The 24,251-nt window shown below is 40.0% G+C and overlaps 1 protein-coding gene across 1 annotated transcript in view; it reads right to left on the reverse strand.

The window, feature by feature from the left end:
* Positions 1-24,251, reverse strand: part of ADAMTSL1 (ADAMTS like 1) — a 409,336-nt gene that overhangs the window by 301,080 nt on the left and 84,005 nt on the right. Inside the window, exon 3 of the mRNA XM_040359956.1 lies at positions 7,488-7,533. Within this exon, the coding sequence (XP_040215890.1) occupies positions 7,488-7,533 (46 nt within the window). The remainder of the gene's footprint in view (positions 1-7,487; positions 7,534-24,251) is intronic.

Below are 24,251 nucleotides of genomic sequence, written 5' to 3' on the forward strand. Positions count from 1 at the left end.
TTTGGTCACTCACACACCCTCTTCACTCCCTGGTGATCCATACCTCAATAATTAACCGACCATCCCCTATACATATTACTCATTCTATTCCTTACCCCAATAGAGCCCGTCTAAATAAATTATCCCCCTCCACGCGCCACAGAAGGCTTTTACCAGGCTCCACGTCTGATCATATGACCAACCTGGGTGAGTGCTTTGCTCCACTATATAATGCGCTGTTTTGAATTATACACAATGTATACATATTTTGTATATTCTGCTTGTTTATTCATCTGTTTATACATACCTTTTAGAACATAATCTCCTCCTGAAGAAGCGGTAAAACCGCGAAACCGGTCGAGGTCATCGATTCCACTAAGACACAGTCTGTTAATTACTTTCTGATGTATAATGTGGGGATTGTTCTTAAATTGTTTTTCATATTATATTTGTATTTTCTTTGTTAAATAAATATCGATACCTTTTACCAGATTGTTTGTATCAGTGCCGCGAAAAGTCCCCCCCAAAATCCCTTTTCCCCCCAACCCCTGACCCAAATATTGACCTTCATTGGCCCCAAGCAGCCAAAAGTTGTCAAATTATTGTGGTCACATTATTTTCTATATTCAATGGGATGTAGGCACACTTTTTACTCCTTGTACCCCTATTTTAAAAGAGGCGACACTCTCCCCTTTTTTCAAGTCAGCAACATGTCACCTCATTCACTGAGATACAGTATGAGAAATTACCCCACTTGCAAAATGAACAATCTTTCTGCCTTTAGTAAGCCAACCCCAGTTGGCTTACTGGGGTTGGCAGATCCACACCACATTTCTAACCCCTGATACTAACCTTGCCTCTCCCACCTAAGTAGCAAACAGCTCTATAATTCCTTGTGTCGTCAGGAGTCTGATGCTAAAGCCTCGTACACACGGTCGGATTTCCATCGGACAAAGCCATGGAATTTTGTGTGTTGGCCGTAAACTTGTATTGCATATAAACGGCAAAGAATTGTTGGCCAACAAATACAAAACTACGTTGTTTTTCAGCTTTTTATCGCCACCCTTTGGGCAACTTCTGCTAATGTTGTCTTATGGTTAGAATTGGTTTAGAGCATGCGTGTTTGTACTTTGGATTTTTTTCCGACATCACACATTTGTTGTCGGAAAAATTTAAAGGAAATCCCGACAACAATTGTCCGATGGAGTGTACAAACGGTCAGGTTATCCGACAACAACTAACTAGCCTCAAAATACCAGCCAAATCGTTCTCTTCTTTCCTCCCAAGACTTCCTGCTCCCTAGTTCCAGGATGTCTCCTGAGCCTCTCCCATCCTTTAGAATTCCCTACCCCAATCTGTTTGGCTATCTCCTAACCACTTATAGGCGATCCCTGAAAACTCTTCAGAGAAGCCTATCTTGCCTTCACCTAACAAATGTACTTTTATTTTCTCCATCAGCTCACCCCCCACAATTATTACCTTTTGTATCACTTGACCCTCCCTTATGTAAGCTCTAACGAGATTCCTCCTGTATTGAATTATATTTTTCTTTGGAGGGTGCATGTGATCAGCACAGGGTCAATCAGCACTGTCCAGACAGAGGGTCAGGGGTCCTGACCCATAGGACAATCAGGGGAGATGAAAACTCCTGCAAACTTTAACTAGACACTAATAGAAGTCATAAGACTGCTCTAACTGCTGATAAGAAAAGGTATTTAGCAGTTTATATTTACTAATACTATTACATTTCCATGTTTTGTGTACTGTGAGAGACCATATATAGTGAATGCAGGGTCATGGGTTTAGTAACACTTTAAGGTAATTGTGGTCCTGGTCATTTCTATATATACAGTATATGTGATTACGCCTGTTAAAAATGAATCATAACACTTAAGCCTGACATTTTAACCTCAGCAGAATTCTATATTTGTGGAATAAATCAGATAATCATAAACGCAGCAGACAGAACAAGTCACATTATGGAACAGAGCAATTGGGAAATAGATCACAGACAGTGATGCATTCTGAAATATCATTATTGTTCTCGGCTTCAGACAAACCTGTCCAAGCTTTCTCTCTGTGGAATATACAGTACATCATAGATGAGTTCACATACTGTATATGTATAAATCTGCTCTCTTGTACTAGGATGTGTCCCTAAAGAAGAGCAGATCAATTCCTTTCCATCTGGAGCAATGGCTTGACTATTTCATAGTTATCAGAAGCACTGCCCAAAAGTCTGATTTATTCGATGCATGTGGGTGGGAAACAACAACAAGCCAGAGACATCTGCAGTCTACACACTTTAGGTATTTTATCCTTCAGGTGCAGAGAAAATCACGACTGAATTGTGAATGTTTGCTTCTCATACTCAAATGTCTGCCTTGGGAAAATGGCAAAGCAAAGTGCACATTTAACAAATAAATACAATTACAGCACATACTGTATGAAATGAATGATGGGCAACCCATTAGACTGTAGAGGCACTATGTATAGGTCCTCCCTTCTGGTTTTGTTCTCCCTTTGGAATACACAGTATCTCATAGATGAGGATTGGATAGGACAATTTACAATCCTGTCTTAAAAGAGAAGTATGTCTTTTTTTTTTAGGAATCATACTTATCTAGGTGGATGCAGCTTTCGGTCCGCGGCACCTTTAACACTGAGAACCGAGCGATTGAACACCGCCGATCACTCAGTTCTCACAGCTCTGTAAGCAGAGAGCTGCAGACTGTCAGTCACCGCTGTGTGCTCTGCCCTCTCCTCTCTTACTGGAGTTCTGTGCTGTAGAAGGGGCTGGAGCGGCCGGCTCAGGTTCTCAGCTGAGGTGTCAATCCAGGGATCTGGTAGGATCCCAACTCTGTGGTTATGATGACTCGAAGCATGGACCGACTTCTGTGACATCAGCAAAAAGCGGACTTTAGACCGATCTCTGCTGAAAATGGGTCACAGGAGTGCAAAACGAACTGTACTCCTGCAATTCACAGAAGTACAGCCAAACAAGCTTTGGCTATACTTCTCCTTTAATGATATACAATCTTTGAACCTTGAAACTTTCTCATATAACTTCTCTCTCTTCCGAAATAGAGGAAGTTAACTATAAATTGCTTGTTAGATGGCCTTGCCTGTTAAGTTACAGTACATGCAATACTCCGTACAAACTTCCCTCTGTGCTGGGGAGAGTGTGGAAGTCGTGCTACCCATGGTGGTCCTGTCCTGTTATCCAAAAGTTTTGGCAGACAGTCATTAATATGACCTCCATAATACAAATGGAGGCTGTTCAATTTGATCCATGGGTTATCTTACTCCATTGTACTCCATATCCAATATTCCAAAATCTGAGTTCAATTACCTGCATTTGTTAAATACTGCCAAATCTTTGATCCCTATATATTGGTGGCAACAATCTCTACCGACCTTAACTCAGTGGCTCTATAAAATGGACGACTTATGTCTCAAATAAGAACTTACGTATATTGCTAAGGGCTTAACTGACAAACATTTAGAGATATGGGTCTGTTGGCCTGAGTTTAAAACTACCTCATTGTACTACAATACTATCATAGACCCCTGACAACATTATATAATACCATATAACACTGTACAACATTATAACATTTTGCTACTACATATTTAGAGATGTGGCTCATTATTAAATCACCAGAAAAAAATAATAATTAAACAGCTGCTTTTTTTGATCAAAGGCCTGTAAAGAAAATGCCTATTGTTCAAAGCCTATGACTGATCCCTGTTGCAAGGCAATATGAAGCCAGTTTTGAAAGGTCAGGACATTTTCCTGGCAAATTAAATGCCATTACAAAAATATAGAAAATCCAAAGTTACAAACATTTCAGTAACACTATGCTAACAAATGCATTTTGTAAAACACAGTGTACTCCAGACATTTCACTTTTTTTCCTGGGCAATATTAAAGGATTTTATTCAACCCACATACCAGTTACGTTTGCAACTTAAACCAGCTAATAGTTTTATGACCATAAAAGAAACATGACTTTTACATCTTAAGTTAGCATAAGCATGTCACTTTATTAGCTGATAAAGGCTCATTTAGACCAGTGTGGAGCCAATTGGATGAATATGTGTGGATTTCTACCAAGCCCACCAAAGTCTATTTAGGCTGGAATCATTTCTGGCATTAAACTCTATTACGAGTACGGTGATGGTGATAAATGTGCATGCTGGTTGCATTACCAATAATTTGGATCTTTGTACTCTATTATTTACTCAGTCAATGTAAGCATCTATGGTAAACAGATCTGTGAGCATGCAACTTCAGGTTACTATTGCTTTGAAAATTGCATATCATGTTAAAAATCTTTCCTCCTTTTTCATCAGTGGGTGGGGAGTCTGGAATTACACTGTGTGAGAGCTGATTGGAGGAAAGGCACCCCCCTCTCCACATAGGCAGAGGAATGAAGGAACATGCAGAGCTGTAGTTTTAATAGACAAGCTCTGTGCTTATTTCCCTCTAAGCTCCCTCCCCGACACAAATTTTCAGCTTCTGTCACCTCATGTGTTGGAGAACTTGTCAGAAGTGAGCACCAGAGAGAAAAACTGCACTTAGAGTTTGGGGGGAGATAAGGAGAGATAAGTAAACACTATGGGCCAGATCCACAAACGAATTACAAACAAATTACTCCGGCGTATCTATGGATACGCCGCGTAATTTCAAAGTTCCCCCGTCGTATCTTTGTTTTGTATACACAAAACAAGATACGACTGAATGAGGGATCGATCCGACAGGCGTACGTCTTAGTACGCCGTCGGATCGTAGGTGCATATTTACGCTGGCCGCTAGGTGGCGTTTCCGTCAAATTCCGCGTCGAGTATGGAAATTAGCTAGATACGGCGATCCACGAACGTACGTCAAGCCGGCGCATTTTTTATACGTAGTTTCCGTAAGGCTTTTTTCGGCGTATAGTTACCCCTGCTATATGAGGCGTATCCTATGTTAATTATGGCCGTCGTTCCCGCGTAAAATTTTGAAAATGTTACGTCGTTTGCGTAAGTCGTTCGCGAATAGGGCTTTGCGCAGAATGACGTCACCGTCGTAAGCATTGGCTTGTTCTGGTTTAATTTCGAGCATGCGCACTGGGATACCCCCACGGACGGCGCATGCGCCGTTAAAAAAACCGTCATTTAGGTCGGGTCACGACGTATTAACATAAAACACGCCCCATCACATCGATTTGAATTGCGCGCCCTTACGCCGCCTAAGTTACACTACGCCGCCGTAATTTACGGTGGAAATTCTTTCAGGATACCAAATAAAACCTGTAAGTTACGGCGGCGTAGCATATCATAGATATGCTATGCCGGACGGAAGAATGCGCCAATCTACCTGGATCTGCCCCTATGTGCTTAGGTCAAATTTCATGAATGGGTTTACAACCACTTTATGTATACAGTGCTCAGCATAAATTAGTACACCCCAACAGATTTGTCAGAAAACCTTTACTTTCCTTTCAGAATCAACATTTTGTATGGGACACTACACTACAAAATACTCCCACAAATGAAGGCCATTGATTGCAACCAAGGTTTGTTAAAACACACAAAAAAGTATTTTTCCTGGCAAATGTATTCATGCTGCAAAAATGAATACACTCCAATGAAAATCTAGGGAGCAAAGATACATTTTAGACAACAAAATCCTAATTAACAAGAATTTAACTACAGGTAAGTCTAATTATTCATTAAACATATGTCCAGCCGACAGTTTGATTATAAATGGGCATTACGCAACCAAGAAAACCCTTTCCCATTTCATGATGTCAGCAATGGCACCACATGGAAGAGAAATGTCACAAGGCCTGAGAAAGAAAATAATTTCTTTACACAAGAAAAGTAAAGATCAGCAAAGCTTTACTTAACAGTCAGAATACTGTAGCAAATGTGGTACAAAAATGTAACAAAGATGGAACTGCAGCCATCTCACATAGACTAACAGGTCATCCACAGAAGTTAACACCTCGACAGGAGCGTCTTCCGATGAGAAGGGTTGAAGAAAATTGCCATGCAAGTTCACTGCATTTAGCTAAAGAAGTAGAAAGCCAAACTGGGGTGATTGTTTCCTGTGACACAATTCAGCATACACTGAAGAGGAATGGAATGCATGGGTGTCATCTACGAAGGAAGCCTCTTCTAAAGCCCATGCACAAAAAAGCCCTGCTAGAATTTCCCAGGGCCCATGCTGAAAAAGAAGAAGACTACTGGGAATCTGTACTGTAAGTGATGAGATCAAGATAAATGTTTTTGGAATGGATGGCTTCAAAACTGTATGGCGTCACAAAGGTGAGGAGTACAAAGAAAAATGCATGGTGCCTAGAGTGAAACATGGTGGTGGCCTTGTCCTTCTGTGGGGCTGCATGAGTGCTGCTGGTGTTGGGGAGCTGCATTTTATTGATGGCATCATGATATCACAGATGTACTGCCCTATATTGAAAGAGAAGATGCTACCATCACTCCATGCCCTTGGTCGTTGTGCACTTTTCCAACATGACCATGATGGAAAACACCCATCTAAGGCCACTGTTGCATTTCTAAAGAAGAACAGGGTGAAAGTGATTTAGTGGCCAAGTATGTCTCCTAATCTCAAACCAATCGAACACCTATGGTGAATTCTGAAGAGACAAGTTGAGCATCACTCTCCATCCAGCATCCAGGCTCTAAAAGAGGTTGGTCTTGAAGAACAGAAAAAGATAGATGTTGAAATATGTTGCAATATGTCGCCAACTTGTTTATTCTATGCCTAGAAGACTTGGTGCTATCATGGAGGTCATACTAAATATTAGATGTAGTAGTTTTTGTTGTGGGGTGTATTCATTTTTGCATCAACTAATTTGAGTAAAACTGAAGATTTTGTAATGTAAGTTATATTATTAACCTTACTTCCATGTAATGAGCTAAACAAATGTTCTATGCAACTCAGTTTTGTCCAAATTTTGGATTTTTTTCTTGTGTTCATTGAGATATTGATTAAAATCTTAAATTTCCAAAGAGATGTATTTATTCATGCTGAACACTGATATACAGTGCATGGTGGGAGGCCAAAAAAAAAAAACCTCCCTGGAGTCAATATATATTATTCCAGTGGAGCATCAGGGACCAGGTGACATCATCACTAACATCAAATTGTTCGCTATCGGCAACAGTTGTACTTTTCTAGGCTCCACATTTTATAAATTAGTATTTAGTAGATCATTTGTTTGTTTCCATTAAAAACTAACAATCTATGAACATAACAAAACAGAGCTAAAGCAGTTTGAGTAAACTAGTGTTCTGTGTACAGCAAAAGCTAAATGTAAAAAAGATGTTGGAAACAAAGGTAAATATAAGCTGTAAGCCTAATTTTATAAACTCTGCAACTGCATAATAATTTAACTAACTAAACAGCAAAATCATTCTAATCTGGAGCAGATACAGGGTAGGCAAAGCTAGGTATACCTTGAAAGGGAATATCATAGCAAATAGGAGAATTAACTTACCACATTACTGCATGTTCTGTACCGGATGTTCCGACCTTCACAGCTTCTGTTGGAAACAATAAAACCAGTATATGTAAACAGTGATTAGGGAAACTCAACAAAAATAATACGAAATCTGATACCCCACTGGTATTTTCACAGCAATGAAAGGAGGTTTAAAAAGTTACAAGTTGGTACAAGTTATTTATTATTATTCCTTACAATAACAAATATATATTTTAGTATCAGCATTCGTGGACTGCAGACTGAGAGTATGGAGGAAAAGTACACTTTCAGCAATTATTTATGAACCAATTCCTGTGGAAATGTATTTTTTTTTTAAGCTTTGTACTCATTCTTCTTTGACGTGATTGTAGCCGTATTAGTGCACTTGTGACAGAGAAAATTGTGTACTGTCCATGATACCGATTCAGTACTGCTTGGATCTTGAAGAAGGGGACATACCCCGAAAACTTGTCCTGGAAAAATGTATGTTAGTGCAAATAAAAAAAGTATCACGGACAGTACTCAATCTTCTCTTACTTATTCTTCTGATATTAAAGATTTGACTTTTTCAACACCTCCTATCCAGGTCTATCTGCATAGTTCATGTGATGCACGCTACTCCCAACATTTTCCTGTGTCATTATTAAGGCACAGGAACTTTAGTTCATTCCCCAGAATGTGCACAAGGCTCCCAAATGTCGAAGGACTGACTGGCCTCTGCGGGCTGCACTGGGGAGAAAGTGATGTCAACAGAGAAGGAAGTGGGAAGAGAGCCCAGTAACTCCAAGCCTAGCCTCTCCTCCTCTCTGCATCACCCTGCCAAGGTGACAAGGGGGAGCAGGTATGGTGTATGTTTGGGGTGAGCGTAGCTCTCAACTGTCCCTGATTTGGAGGGACTGTCCTAAATTTGGAACAAAGTCCCTCTTTCCTCCTCACGTGTCCCTCATTTTGGTTTGATCTATATAGTTGTATATAAAATGCACTTTTTGTCTTTCAAAAGGTGTTTCCCGGTGCTAAACTTTTCCTCCAAATAAAAAAAGCACTTGTGGGTTTAACTAAACATTTTTTAATTATTATTATTATTTGTTTTCAATTTTTTTAGGAGCCCCATTGGTGGGGTTTGGTGAAGTATCAAGGGTCTAAACAGACCTCTGATGTCTCACTTTTGAGACAGAAAAGGGGGCTGAGGACTGAGCTTCCCCAGTTATTTTCTCTGCAGCTTTAGCTACACTGGACAGTAAAGGGATGGGAAGTGCTCTGTGCTGAGCAACATACTAGACAAAACATTATCTAGGAAATATTTAGTGGCCCCTCACCCACACTCAAACATGAAACTACCCCAGCAGAAGTCGAAGGAGGAAGCTAAGAGCACTACAGTGCGGAGACAGAGTCTGCCAGGAAGCAGAGGAAATCGGTCCCGCACGGGTGATTAGGGTGTGTCAAGGCACATCCAGCACACTCTGTGCGCATGCCTACGTGGGCAGTAATATTTTGATTTGCACTGCTTTAGGTGTGATGTGTGAACTATGAGGATTTAGTAGGGGGGTTCCTAAAATGTCAGTAGGTGATGCTTTCCATATATACTTCCATAGACTTCCAGCTTATTAAATTCTCAACTGCTATATTATATGTGTGATATCTTAGCAAACATGTTTTAAAGCATTTTTAGAGTTTAATAATAAACCTATGCATTATATAGTTGCCTTGTGATTCATTTTAACAAAAAAAAAAAAGAACTTTCAAAAAGCATTTTCTGAACATTTCCTCGCTTATTTCTACCCTGTCCCACGATGCTGATATAACCCTCCCTCCTTCCCTTTGTTGTCTACTCACAGTTCTGGCACATTCACAAACGTTCTGCTGTAATGTTTAACTGGGGCCAGTGTGGCTTCTTTTTTCCATTACCAGCACATGTGCAGTCGAACCCCATAGACTTCTTTGAGGCTAGGACAGTGGTTCTCAACCTCAGTCCTCAAGCACCCCTAACAGGCCTTGTTTTGGGAATTTCTTTTAGATAAAAAAAACAAAATACCAAGTCATTGACTCTGATTTAAAGCACATGTGCAAGATAAAGGAAAACCTGAAAACATGACCTGTTGGGGGTACTTGAAGACTGAGGTTGAGAGCTACTGGGCTAGGAGAAAGATCTGTCTCCCAGCCCCAAATATATTTGTGGGCATCTACTGCACATGTTTATTAAGCAAATCCCAGACATACAGGGGTTAATTTACTAAAACCGGAGAGTCCATAATTTCGCCTGCACTATTTTTGTAGCACCACACAAAGCACACAAAGCATGCAGACACTGGAGGGGAAACATATTGTGCTGTAGTGTTGCTTATATTATATCACATATTCGTGGATTATGATAAGGGGGGCATTTTATCTTCACTGCTAAAGAGTGGATGTGATATGGTATGTGGTTACCATAACAAATACAGAAACCTTTGGACACTAGCAGGCATAAAAGCAGCTGGGTTCTAGGCAGAATACTAACAAAACAAAATCTGACATGTGATTATTACAAACAGAAAAAATACTAGATGTCAGAGAGATTTAGTGGTACAAACAAATAAAAACACAATATGCTTGGAAATCTTTATGAAGTTGCTACTGGAAATGACTACAATGTTCATCTGTGTTGTTTTCCAGGAAAAACAATACATTCTTTATACGTTTAAGATTACTCTGATATCAGTCGCTCTTTTGTTTCAGGTACTTATTCATGTTATCATTGTTTTGTCAGCTTTCAGAAATATTACAATCACTTGCAATTTTGGACATTCTTTAGGGATCAGTTTAGCACCACTTATACTGTGATAGCGGACTCAGTATTCACAGTAGCAGTGAATATACAGCTATGGCTGGTATCAAATTAGGTTCTACTCCAATATCAAACTTTTACAAGAATGTGGACATTTTTTATTTCAGAAAAGGTCAGGAAAGGGGGTGTGACCACATTCCCTCAACATGGGGGGTGGTTGCTTTGGGTCCGGGGGGGCTCTGCGACCCCCCACCCCAAAGCACCTTTTGGGCATCTTCCCGACAACGGTGACCGGTGGTTGTGGGGGTCTTATTGGAATGTAGAACCCCCTTTAACAAAGATGCCCCCTCTATGTGAATGAGTAGGGGTACATTGTACCCCTACTCATTCACCCCAAAAAGGGTAAAAAATATATAAAAACAGGACATGGGCTTTTGACAAAGTTCTTTATTAAAAATGAAGAATGTCCCTCGTCACAGCTCCAAAGTGTTTTCTTTCTATGATGATGTCTTCTCCCCCCGGTTCTTCTCCCTCCAGGGAATGAGGCAGTGATGTCACAAGGGGGCGGGGTCTCTGGATGAACATCAGGAGAAGACATCAGCGAAGGGAGAAGAACTAGCAGAAGAACCAGAGGAAGCAGACATCAGAGGCAGGAGAAGAACTGGAGGAATAAGACATCACCAGATGGAGAAGAACCAGGGGGAGAAGACATCACCGGAGAAAGAAGACACGTTGGAGCAATGACGGATGACATTCTTCATTCTTAATAAAGGACTTTGTCAAAAAATCTGTGTTCTGTTCTTATTTATTTTTGACACTTTTTTGGGTGAATGAGTAGGGGCACAATTCACCCCTACTCATTCACATAGGGACAGGGCAGGATCTGGGGGCCTCCTGCCTGCAGACCCCCACAACCACCGGCCATGTTTGTTCCCTTTTATCCTTTATCAATTAGCATTTTTTATTTAAAAACACATTAATGATAAACACTGTTTTATCTTTAACAATGGCATCTTGTGAGGCTTGAAAGCGGTATTAAATCCCAAACCAAATATGTTATATATTACAGCTTACCAATCCTTAGATGTAGTAACTGCACTGGTTTTCTTATATTAGGCTGGGGGGAGGGGGTGTTAGATGTACTAGCAGATTTAGATGTACTAACAAATTATAGCCAAACTCCAGCTCAGACTACAGTTATACAAGTAGTTACAGAAACAGTCTTTCTTTTCAGACAAGGGTTTTACATAAATAAATAAATAACAGCTGATCAATGTATGCACTCCTGTCAGTGGTAAAAGGTTTGTCGCAACACTTTAACTGCTACATTCGTTGGACGAAAACAAAACAGACTTATTGGTCGAGTCATGGGTGAAAAACAAAACAAAGAAAGCCTAAAAATGAAAAATAATCCAGCCACCACATCTAATGCCGCGTACACGCGGTCGTTTTTTGTCTTGTAAAAAAACGTTGCTTTTTCTCATGAAAAAAAAACTAAGTTTTTCAAACTTCATTTTAAAAAACGACATTGCCTACACACCATAGTTTTTTCAAAATGCTCTAGCAAAGCGCGGTGTGTACACTTGGCCGGCAAGAGATTCGTGCCAAGAATCTTGTCAGGAAAAACAACGTTTTTTTCCTGACAAGATTCTGGCCCGTATGTACAGGACTTCAGGGGCTGGGGAATGTGCCCATGTTTTATATTACATTCTAAAAACATGGTCAGAAATGAAGATAATTCTATTAGGTGCCATGTATAGAAGGTGACCTGGTTTACTTGGATTATAATGGGGATATTTAATCCTTGATATATACTTGTATTACAGTATATTTGAAGAAGACTTTTCCACTAAAAAAACACTCTGTTACAATGCCTGCAATACTGGAGAAGCTTTCATAAGAAAGGGTAGTGGCCAACAGATGTGGTTTTTCCAAGGGCACAAAAAGTTCATACTGTAGACTGAACTAAAGGTTGATGTGTAACAGTTTTGGAATTCTTCCTTTAAATGTTAACTTGTTTTTTACTATTAAGCATTGCAAAACTATTTAGTAAATCTTAGAGCATTTTTTAAATGATGAAGAACATCATGTGGTAGAACATTTTGGGTGAAGGGTTGTTTAGTCTGTATTACTAAAATGAATAACATCACACAAGTCACATACTATTCTGTAGTAAGTAAGACTGACAGGCATATTTGAATTACACTTCTGAATTATCTGTCAAGAGCCTACTGTGAAATTACTACAGGTTTAAGGCTCAGTCTAGACTCTTCAATAAGAAGCTGTTATCCAGTTCCTGTAGAGTTTCATTACCAAAAAGGTCTTAAATGGAAAATACAGAGGTTCACAAAGTAAGACCAAACCACTGGAAATGCTTCCAAAGCCTGTCTTTTTTTAAAGGCTGCTCACTGTGCTGATTACGGGAAAATACAAATCAGTGTTTGTCTTCACTCAATGTGGACACATGAAAGCCACCAATCTAAGTAAAAAGGTACCTTCTTCTTGTCATGAATTAAAATCTGCTGTTGCTTTTATAGGCTACTAATGATAACTCCATTACTAGCCAATTGTGTTCAATCAGCCGTAAGACCAGAAGACCAAATAGGCTGCAGCCATGTACAGATAATTAGCAACTATACAAGGAAACAAGGTTCTAATTATTTAACACATATTGATAAGATTGGATTGTCTACATTAAACTGTTCTCTTTCACTGGTGCCACCTTCAAATAAAAAAATAATAATAATAAAAAAAAAAATTCCCAGAAGGGAAAAAAAACACTGCGCTAACAAATAATAAAAAATTTATGAAAAAGTCCCCAAATTAATGTGGGAAATAAGCTGCCAGTACCAATTACCTAAGATACCCAAAGTAAACAAACAATATAGAAAATTAAGGTACAGCGCTAAGTGAGCAATGATATAACCAAAAAAATAAGTGAAATAAAAATTGTGAAAAACAAACAACTGTGACATAGAAGTTCCAATCTAGTAATATGCAAGTCCATAAACTGTGTTTAACCACTTCCCGCCCGGCCTATGGCCGATTTACGTCCGGGAAGTGGTTATGAAATCCTGACAGGACGTTCTAGAACGTCCTGCAGGATTTCATGCCGCGCGCGCCCGTGGGGGCGCGCATCGCGGCGATCGGTGATGCGGGGTGTCAGTCTGACACCCTGCATCTCCGATCTCGGTAAAGAGCCTCCGGCGGAGACTCTTTACCACGTGATCAGCCGTGTCCAACCACGGCTGATCACGATGTAAACAGGAAGAGCCGCCGATGGCTCTTCCTCACTCGCGTCTGACAGACGCGAGGAGAGGATAGCCGATCGGCGGCTCTCCTGACAGGGGGGGTTAGCGCTGATTGTTTATCAGCGCAGCCCCCCCTCGGATCGCCACACTGGACCACCAGGGATGCCCACCCTGGAGCACCAGGGTGGGCAAAAAAAAAATGACAAAAAAAAAAAATGACAGAAAAAAAAAAAAAAAAAAAAGCATAAAGAAAAAAAAAAGATGCCAGTCAGTGCCCACAAATGGGCACTGACTGGCAACCTGGCAAAAATCAGTGCTGCCACCCCAGTGTCCATCAGCGCCACCCCAGTGTCCATCAGCGCCACCCCAGTGTCCATCAGTGCCACCCCAGTGCCACCCCACAGTGCCCATCCATGCCCAGTGCCCACCTATCAGTGCCCATCTGTGCCACCCATAAGTATCCATCAGTGCCGCCCATGAGTGCCCATCTGTGCCGCCTATGAGTGCCCAGTGCCGCCCACGAGTGCCCATCAGTGCCGCCTATGTGTGCCCATCAGTGCCGCCTATGTGTGCCCATCAGTGCCGCCTATGTGTGCCCATCAGTGCCGCCTATGTGTGCCCATCAGTGCCGCCTATGTGTGCCCATCAGTGTCGCATACCAGCGCCGCCAATCAGTGTCACCTCATCTGTGCCCGTCAGTACTACCTCATCGATGTCCATCAGTGCCATCTCATCGGTGCCCATTAGTGCCGCCATATCAGTGCCCGTAATTGAAAGAGAAAACTTATTTACAAAAAAATTAACAGAAAAAAATAAAAACGTATTTTTTTTTCCAAATTTTCAGCCTTTTTTTAGTTGTTGCGCAAAAAAAAAATCGCAGAGGTGATCGAATACCACCAAAAGAAAGCTCTATTTGTGGGGAAAAAAGGACGCCAAGTTTGTTTGGGTACAGTGTAGCATGACCGCGCAATTGCCATTCAAAGTGCGACAGTGCTGAAAGCTGAAAATTGGCTTGGGCGGGAAGCTGCGTAAGTACCTGGTATGGAAGTGGTTAACATCAAAATAAAGTGAATAAAAAAGTCCATGGATTGTGATTTGCATCAAAAATAAGGTGATAATAAAAAGAAAGTCTTCTTCCACCAAAGAGACACCCAAATCGTGAGATGTAGTCTCCTTACCACATATAGGTGACCGTTGTTACAGCGGTCTAATTAGGCACAGCCTATCCCCGACGACGTCTTTTGATGACAAAACGAGTAGCTGTGGCCTAGCTGAGTGGAACGTCATCACGCCTTGTTTACGGAGATACGCAACCACGGAGCCTAGCAGACAGGAGAGGATCAGAGGAGACGCCGCTTTTCCTTCACATTTATACATACCGCGCCATCTTATCAACTTAATTGTAAGTGCAACTTTACTTTTCTATTAAACCCGCTTTCAAACGGTATTATGCTATGGGGTCTTCCTTTGTTTCTCATTCCATGAGTGTTTGAATCATCAACTTACCTTTTGGAGCGAGTGTACTTTGGAATTGTCACTTCATCATACCAGGTATGGAGTCAGTCCGGAGTCAGTCTATTCGGGAAGACTATAAACCCCTGTGCCTAATTAGACTGTTGTAACGACGGTCACCTATATGTGGTAAGGAGACTACATCTCACGATTTGGGTGTCTCTGTGGTGGAAGAAGACTTTCTTTGTATTATCACCTTATTTTTGATGCAAATCACAATCCATGGACTTTTTTATTCACTTTATTTTGATGTTAACCACAGTTTATGGACTTGCATATTCCTAGATTGGAACTTCTATGTCACAGTTGTTTGTTTTTCACAATTTTTATTTCACTTATTGTAAAGGAGGACTGCACTAAGGTAAAGGAAGCTATTTAGGAAAAAAAATGGTACCTTTACAACCCCTTTAATTAACTAGTCAAATAGATTTCCACTAATGAGTTAAAGCTCCACACAAAACCTTTATTTTGCTTTGAATAGAGCTGGAAAGGGCTTCTGGCAGGATGTATTGCCAACTATGTCAGGAAAGGATGTGATGGGTTATCTCTCCAACGGGACCAAAGACAAAACACATTTTTAATAGTGTGAAGAATGGTTAGAAGTTTTGAAAATGTTTTAAGTGATGTCTTGTCCCAGTGACAACCATTCCCCCATTTTAGTGAGGTGTCACAGAGTGAGGGAAAATCTCCCCTGTCAGATACCCAGACAGAAATAAAACCTTGACAGAAATGTAAATTCTGTCCCACTCTATCCAAAGCTAAAAATAATTTGGCTAGAGTTAGGTTTTCGCTAGTATAGTAGTTATCAGCTTGTAGTGTGTATATAAAAATAGATATTCATAGTGCCCCAAATAACTATCTATCTTAAACAAATATATGTAGTATAATACCCCTGACAACAGCTTCCACATTATTGCACTGATAGCTCAAGTGAACATGATGTCTTGGTGTTAAAGTTGACTAACGCAGGCATCAGTACACCAGGTCACTAACCTAAGCTGGTAAATTCTCCCAGTGAGTTTATCCTAATGGTATTATGTTAGACTTCAAGTCTAACTCCATATGCTGGTGCCATTTTTTACAGACCATGTGGCAGCACGTGGGCAAGAGAGGCTTTAATCCAGGATGGAGAATCAATTGTTAGGATACTTTTTTAAACTCTGATGGTGGCTGATGTTCCTGGAGTTGGCATACAGCAGGATTCCATTGGGCATCAAGATATTAAAGATATATTGTCTGTTGGGTGCGCAACTCTTATTTTTGGAGGTTTATAGTGATATCTTGCCGATACCCTTCTTTGATGCTTTTCCTATTTTCAAATCATTTTTAAGCCATATCACTTGTTAATACGAAGAAGTGAGAATTTTATAAAAAGTGCGTTGATCCAATACACCATCTTTGAACCAAAAACATATGTCTATTATACAAAATTTTAAAAACAGCAACTGACATTTCCTTCTGTGATTTTAATTATGGTTTAATTATGTAATAAAGCTGTTTACATTTTATTAATCATGTGGTTTATGTCCTCTTACATGGATAAGTTCACCTTTGAAAATAAATAAATAAATAAATGTACATCTTTTTTGCAGGTAACAAAATGTGTATTTTTTTTACTAGAAACCTGCAAAGCATTGCACCCACCATCAGCAGATCGCAGAAGCAATGCAGGCCTCCTGCAGACTGTTAGTGTAAGCTGTCTGCTCATACCTCGTACAAACAGGCAGTTACACAAGGACAGGAAGAAACTTTGAACTACCTAGAGCGCTTAACAGTGCCCTGGTAGTTCACTGAGTACTACAAGCCACAAAGGTTGTCGGTACTTGTAGTTTTCCCATTTACAGAACTCTGTGACTGAATGATGCAGTGGGTGGGTTAAGCCCCACATGGCCACATTTTTTTTTAAATTGTGACAGCGAGTTTGGGGAGAAGATCCCTGGCTCACTAGAGGAGACTGCAGCAGTAGGAACATATTGCATGTTCCACCTTAAAAACAGGTGGAACATGTAATATGTTCCCAAAGGTAAACTTTAAGGCGCATTTAAAGTCCCAATTCACCATCTACTCTACCATCTGATGTGGTGTTAAGAGAGGTTACTATAGAGTTTTGTAAGTAAGGGATGGGAGGGAGATATTGGATGGTTTTACCCATGGTCATAATTTTACTTTTTTTTGTATTTTCCTTGCACATGATTGGGTTTTTCTTTGCAAAGTGAAATTTCACTACATTCACTGTGTTCTGAGAAACGATCACTTGGCTGCACAACTTTCCTTGGAAAATGAACAGCCTCTTTGCCTTTAGTAAATCAACCCCATAGTGTATGCTTAATTCTTCTTTAGGCTACCCCATTATTATATTTCTATGTATGAACTCATCAGCCTGCATTTGAGCCTAAATTGGAAGTTTGTCTAAAATGAGCTGGAGTCCAACTTTAAAATATAGAGTAATTTGGCTTTACAGAAGTAAAACTGAGAAGGAAAGAACAGAAAATCAAGCAACCATAAGTACTGCCTATTATTTTGTACCAGTTTGTAGTTTAACAGGAGAGTACTGTAAACTGAACTGGGAGACAACAGAAATGTCCTATATATGTCCTAGATAGTCTTCTGGGAAAAGGTGTCATTCTTTCTTTCGTTTCTATTAAAAGTTCTGACCTAGATGACTTTAAGCCACCTGTTGTTCAGGACTGCTGCTAGTAAAAGAACAGAATTCCTGTATATCCCTGTTAATGAGGAATGGACTTGTAACTCGCTACAGGAAGCGATGCTAGTGCAGATTTGAAATTTGGCACTTACACAATTGAAACATAGCTTGTATAAATCACCTATGTTCAGTGACATGTGTTTTTCTTCCAAAACTCACAGAAAACAAAAGTGTATTTATCTCAAAATATTCAGAAATAATTTAAACATGTCTTCAGGTTCGAAAAACTTGCCAACAACAACACAAAGTAACCTTTACAAATGATACAGTATCTTAACTCCTATCCCAATACTGTCACATGGAAATTCTATTTAAACACGTTGCTGGCTTAACTAAGGAATTCCATATAATACTATTTCATCCATATTGAATATGATATATGTACAGTAACTAAACATTTATAAAATATTTTGTGTAGAGTTTAAGTACAAGTTTCCGGTGTATGTCCCCTTCTTAAATGTCCTAATGTACAAATGTTTTAGCAGAACGTTAAAAAAAAAGATAATCTCATTGACATTTAACATTCTGCTAAAACTTTTGTGAATTAGTACTGCAGGGAGCTTGAAGAAGGGAACATACCCCAAAAGCTTGTCCTGAAAAATTGTATGTTAGTGCAAATAGAAAACGTGTTTCTCTTACAAGTGCACTAATACAGCTATAATCACCTCAAATATAGAGTTTAAGAAAGATGGACAAATTATTAGTGCGTTCACATAAAAAAAGGACCAAAAATTTTATACACAAGGTATTTTTCCTCCATATTTTAATTACAGAAAAGGCCCAACAGCATTGCCTGATGTGTCCTTCTTATATTATAATTATTAATTTAAGTATTTTATATCCAGCTAGTTTACGCTAAACAAGTATAAATCCATAGGAATGGGGGCATACGTAAGCTTATTTAGCCTCCCCTCTCATATTTTAGCTCTCAACATTAGATAGCATTTGCTAAAGTTCAGACTGGAAATCAACATTTTGAAGGTAAAGTTGGTTCTTACACAGTTTGTCTGCATACTGTCAAGGTCTGGATCTGAACCTGGAACCTCTGTGGTGTCTGTCTGTAGTTCTTCTTGAAGTGCCAATTGAGATGCTTGACAGACCCCTGCCTAATCCTTTGGACAATCTTGCCTTGTATCTTGTTTCTGGTGAACCTTAAACGCTTTGCTCCTCCTATGAACTTCCTGATTTAAGCTATGCCTCTGGACTTCCTGTTTGACAGATTATTGTGCTCTCGCCAGCCAATATCTTGGTCCCTGCATGCCTGCTGTTGTACTTAATTTTGCTGCCATTCTTTATCAACCCTTGGCTTGTTCATCGGCTATGCTTCCATCTGATCCCACCCAGCTACTACTTGTTACTGACTTTTTGGCTTTCATTTAATGTCAGGACAGCCACCTACCTGGTCTTTTATTGTTGTATACCCACTTTCCATGCACTAGGATATAGTGCTTTATTTGTGAGTACCCTTTTTAATAAATTTATATTTGTACTGTGATCATACGGAGAGCACTATGTGTTTGCTTTATACATTTCCATGACATTATTCCACGTGTGAGTGTATCGGATGACCATCCATCATCTGGAGTCTTTGGAGAAAAGGATTTCTTGTGGAGACACCGCCTAAACCCCCCCCCCCCCTGCTGCTCACACAGAGGTCCTTTTGTTCAGGTGAGCGGCTTGTACTTCTGGTAGAGGATACCTGTTTGCTGTGTATACGGAGTCTAACCAGAGTACCCTATTGATTATCCAAGAGGCAGCTTAACTCTTTCCACTCTGATTGATCATTTTTTGGACTTGATATATTTTATTTTATTGTGTTTTTGTTTTTTAGCGCTGCACTGCTTTTTTATGTGACTTTTTGGCTTGTTCATTGACTACTCTTCTGCTTGTTACTTATCTGCTTCATCCATTACCTGACTCCTGCTTGCACTTTCCTCACTGGGCAATTCAGAGGGCCGTGACCTGACATTAACATGCAGTGAAACCCATCACCACCAAGGAGCTCTTGTGAATAGCTACTAGTAGTTAGACCCCTCAGTTGATCTTGTGTCTTCTGCTAGGGGAATCTGCTTGTATATTTCCAGCTAAGAGCTCATGAACCTCTCTACAGCGACTGGCCTCTGAGCCTGAACCCAGACTGTGACACATTGGGGTTGATTTACCAAAACTGGTGCAGCTGTGCATGGTAGCCAATCAGCTTCTATATTTAGCTTGTTCAGTTAAGCTTTGACAAAAAACCTGGAAGCTGATTATTTTCTATGCAGAGCTGCACCAGATTTTGCACTCTCCAGTTTTAGTAAATCAACCCCATAGGATCACATCATTCCTCCTTTCCTGGTTGGCTGGAACAACTTTTTAATTGGTCTCTTTGTATTAATAATAAATACTAAATCAATGTAGAGATAATTTGTGATTGATGAAGGACTGTGGCAACACCAATATAAAATATTTTGGAGAAAAGACTCATTAAATATAAGAAAATCAAAAGCCTTATAATGAATAAATGATAGACCATCTACTTTGACATTTTCGGAATGGTTTAGTGGCTATTTTTGAGAATATTATATTTAATAACAGACTATCCTGATACATGTAAAAACATTTCTGGGAATAGGGCAAAATAAGTAAATTGCTTGATCCAGATAGCCACTTTTTAAGGGACATAAAGTTTATAAACCTGTCCTGATAAGCCATCACAGCAGGTCCCCTATTCTAAGGTCCCCACATCTTCATTGTACAATCATACAAATGTATTATGTTAGCCTCAAATAAATTACAAGTTCATGGAGTGTTCTGTAAACATGTTGCTCTTAGGACAATTGGTTCTGGTGTTCTGCCCAGCTGGTTCCTCCTATCGGTATGGTTCCCTCCAGAGTGCGCAGGCGCAATCCGAGCGGCAACAGCTGTTCGTCAGCTACAGACGTGCTCGCTCCCGATGCCTAATTATACACTGTATAGTACACGCCGCTGTGCACAGCAAGGGGCGGATGTGATATTGTGCAGTGCTTTTTTGATTGGTTATCCACGCCGCTCGCCCGTTATCGCAAGGGGCAGATGTGATATTGAGCAGTCTTTGGGGGATGGTTTTCTCAATAAACTAGACATCTCACATCCACCCCTTGCTGTATAGAGCGGCGTGGATAACCAATCAAAAAAGCACTGCACAATATCACATCCGCCCCTTGCTGTGTAGAGCAGCGTTTACTGTATAAGCAGGCATCAGGCATCGGGAGCGAGCTCGTTTAAGCCGACAATCAGCTGTTGAGGCTCAGAGATTTCCGTGGCCTCCTACTGCGCATGCCCCGCTCCTGGCTGTGCCTGCGCAGTCGAGGCAGGAACCTATCCGATGGAGGAACCAGCTCAATAAGACACCAGCATGCACAAAAGACCCCCTCATAAGTCCACCACTCCAATTACATTAAGCCCATTAGCTGATATCAGTAAATATTGGCTGCCTGATAATATTCTGTTAACTTAAAACCACACAGAAATAATAAATACATTTAATATATTTATGGCAATCCATTTAGTATATGCTAAAATGCATAGTGCCAATGGACAGCCAATAACTTGCAGTCCTACAAGTTGTCATGCACTGACACAAGGCATGCATCGATTATCACCACCTCTCGCTTCATGTTATTGCTTTTTGGGAGACTGTATTCTTCAGGAGCTTCTCAGGTTAAGGAGGAACCCAGCCCCACAGGCACACCTCCCAACCATCACACCAATTGTATCACAATGGCAATTGCCAGATTCCCAAAGGGAAATACAAAGGCATAAAGTGGATAGGTAATGCTTTGGAAAAATGTAAAAGGTGGTTGGAACCTGAGAAAAACAGTAACTTTCTTTTCTTTTGTTTTAATAGGTTGGGAAATCACTATTAGGATTCCCTCAGATAAACTTTAAGTCAAACTTCACGATATATTATAAGCAGTGAAAAAGAAAGTTGAAAAACAAATATATTAAAATATTTCTTTTGGATGTGAAATGCTGCACATCGGACTGACATAAGAAAAATAATGAGAAGAGAACAAAATAGCAAGACATTTTCAAAGCTGGCCATCTGTCATGCGAATAAGCAGATCGTACAGATAGGCTGACCCCTTTGCAGTGAACTGGTTACTATTGTAACAAGCCTGCAGTTTCTGTTCTTAATAACGCACAAACAGCTGCAGATGAATTGTCCCTTAGATAACTGCTAATATTTGTTTCAGACCTTTTGCTGTTACCTTGGCCAGAACAAATTCTCCCCCGCACTCAAAAATCTTTTTAAGTATTTTAAGATATGCTTTGGCAAGGGGACCTTGGTTTTTTACTCTTTTCAACCACACACGCCCTGAGCTTCACCCTGTCCTAAAGTTAATGTAGGATTTCCTATAGGAAACAAAGATGTTCATGGATGCTGACCTTTTGTGCTCACACACTAAAACATCTGTATACAGGGATTTCCCATTTGGTTAAATCCGAGTCTTTATTAGCAGTCTTGTGCCATTTTTGCCTTTAATGGAACAGCATTTTTTTTTTTTCACTTGTGCGCTCCAAACATTGAGTAACCTCTCAGCATTGTAGCTTTTCCCCATCCCACCCCTGCTGTAAAAGTTACAGTTCCTGCTTCCATCCATAAAAACGTAGAAATCCAAGCAGTGCAGGTTTCCTTTCTAAGCTTTGTGTGCTTGCTAAATCATTCTGTGCAAACAGTGCATGGCTGTAGAGCGATCCAAAACTATAGCCATTGCAGACTATTTGATTCCCAAGCCATAAAATGCATTCGATTTAAAGAGGCTAAAAAAGAGACACTATAATGACATCAGCTACCATACAAGTCATGTCTCGAACGCCGGATTGTTAGAAATGATCAAATAAAAAAATTAGACTAGTTTCATATGTCTGCCTGCTTTATGGCTTTCACCTTTTATGTGTCCTAATCATTAAATTAAAACATTTTTTTTCCGTTGTGTTAAATTTTAACTGGTGGTTTATGATATTCTTGTGGACCAAAAGGCTAGTTTTAAGCCAAAAACAGTTAACACAATCATAAGATCCTGCCAAGAATGTTGTATTTACCTCAAATGACAAATAAAGCAGAAATGTTACATGATTTTCACTTTGTAATCAGTCAATGCAATATATGAATCCTAGAGATAAGTGAAAGTTCAACTTCATCTGTTTCATAGAATGTAATGCCTACTAAATGTTGTAAAAATTGAGACGAAAGGACACAGCGGGTTCTGTTGATTGGTTATCTTGATTACAATAAGCAGATCTCCTATTTTTTGCTAAGACAGGTTAAAGTAAAACCGGCGAATGGTCTGTGATGAGGTATCCAGAGACATTTACGATTAATTTGTTTCAGGCCAATCTCATGATAGGAAGAACCTGCAGAGACCTCCAGCCTTAAAGTGTGTGCCAAAATAAAGAGGACCCCCAGTGCCCCCCAAAAAGTAATTAAAGGCAGTAGTTACAAATACTGTAGCTGCTGACTTTTAATATAAGGACAATTACCTGTCCAGGGATCTAGCGATGTCACACCCAAGCCAATTTCTCTATCGGCTTCAAGGAGAAGGCGCTGGGCATCTTAGGTAAGGGAAACCATTTGTTTCCTACAGTGCCAAAATGCAGTCGGTGACATAAATGTGACACAAACACATTTTAGTTCAAAGGATAAGTCCACCTTTAGAACATGTTACACGTTCCATCGGTGTTTAGGGTGAAACGTATAGCATTTTCCAACTCCTGCCACCTTACCCTGGTTCTGCCCCCCACACCTGCTGTCACTTTTGAAAAAAAACGCTTGCCAAGCTAGAAGCAGAACAGAAATATCATAAAATCTCCATCTGCAGGGTTTTCAAATAAAGTTGTGCTATACATATCATAAATGGTTTGGAGAAAACCTTAAGGAAAGTTTAGAAAAAATTGTCAGAATGGGGTAGTGACATAAAATGGGCCACAACTAAACTACACATAGTTAAAGTAAAACTATAGGAATTTTTTTCATTTTGGATCGTGAAAAGGAGGCCTATAACCCCTGTAAGTTTTATTTTTGAATCTTATTCCCATTGAGAAGATTTCCCTTCACTTCCTGCCCCATAATCAAAAAAGGAAGTGAGGGGAAACCACTGCAAATTAAGGGATCTCTTGGGGGCCCCCAGGTCACCAGAACTAGTGCCCCAATTGGAAGAATTGCCCTCTAATACTTCTCTGGGGACAGCCTAAAATTTGAGATTTTCTTTTACTTTCACTTTCAATAACGGTAAACAGGGCAAATAGAGAGGGGAAATATACCTAATTGGGGCACAGACAGCAATAAAAACTGACCGGTGTTCTAATCTATCTCCCCCTATCCAAAACTACATAAAACAAAATTTGCTATACTTTAAGTTTCAGACATGATCCTCAATTCTTACTGTGATGAAGTTACCTTTATAAAAAGTGATTGCACAGAAGTTATTACTGTGTGTGTAAAGGGTTAAGCCTAGTTCACGCTGAGGGCCAGATTCAGATAGAATTGCATACGTTTCGGGGGGCATAGCGTATCTCAGATACAC

The sequence above is a fragment of the Rana temporaria genome, chromosome 1 (genome assembly GCF_905171775.1).
Source record: "Rana temporaria chromosome 1, aRanTem1.1, whole genome shotgun sequence".
In the NCBI taxonomy this organism is placed as follows: Eukaryota; Metazoa; Chordata; class Amphibia; order Anura; family Ranidae; genus Rana; species Rana temporaria.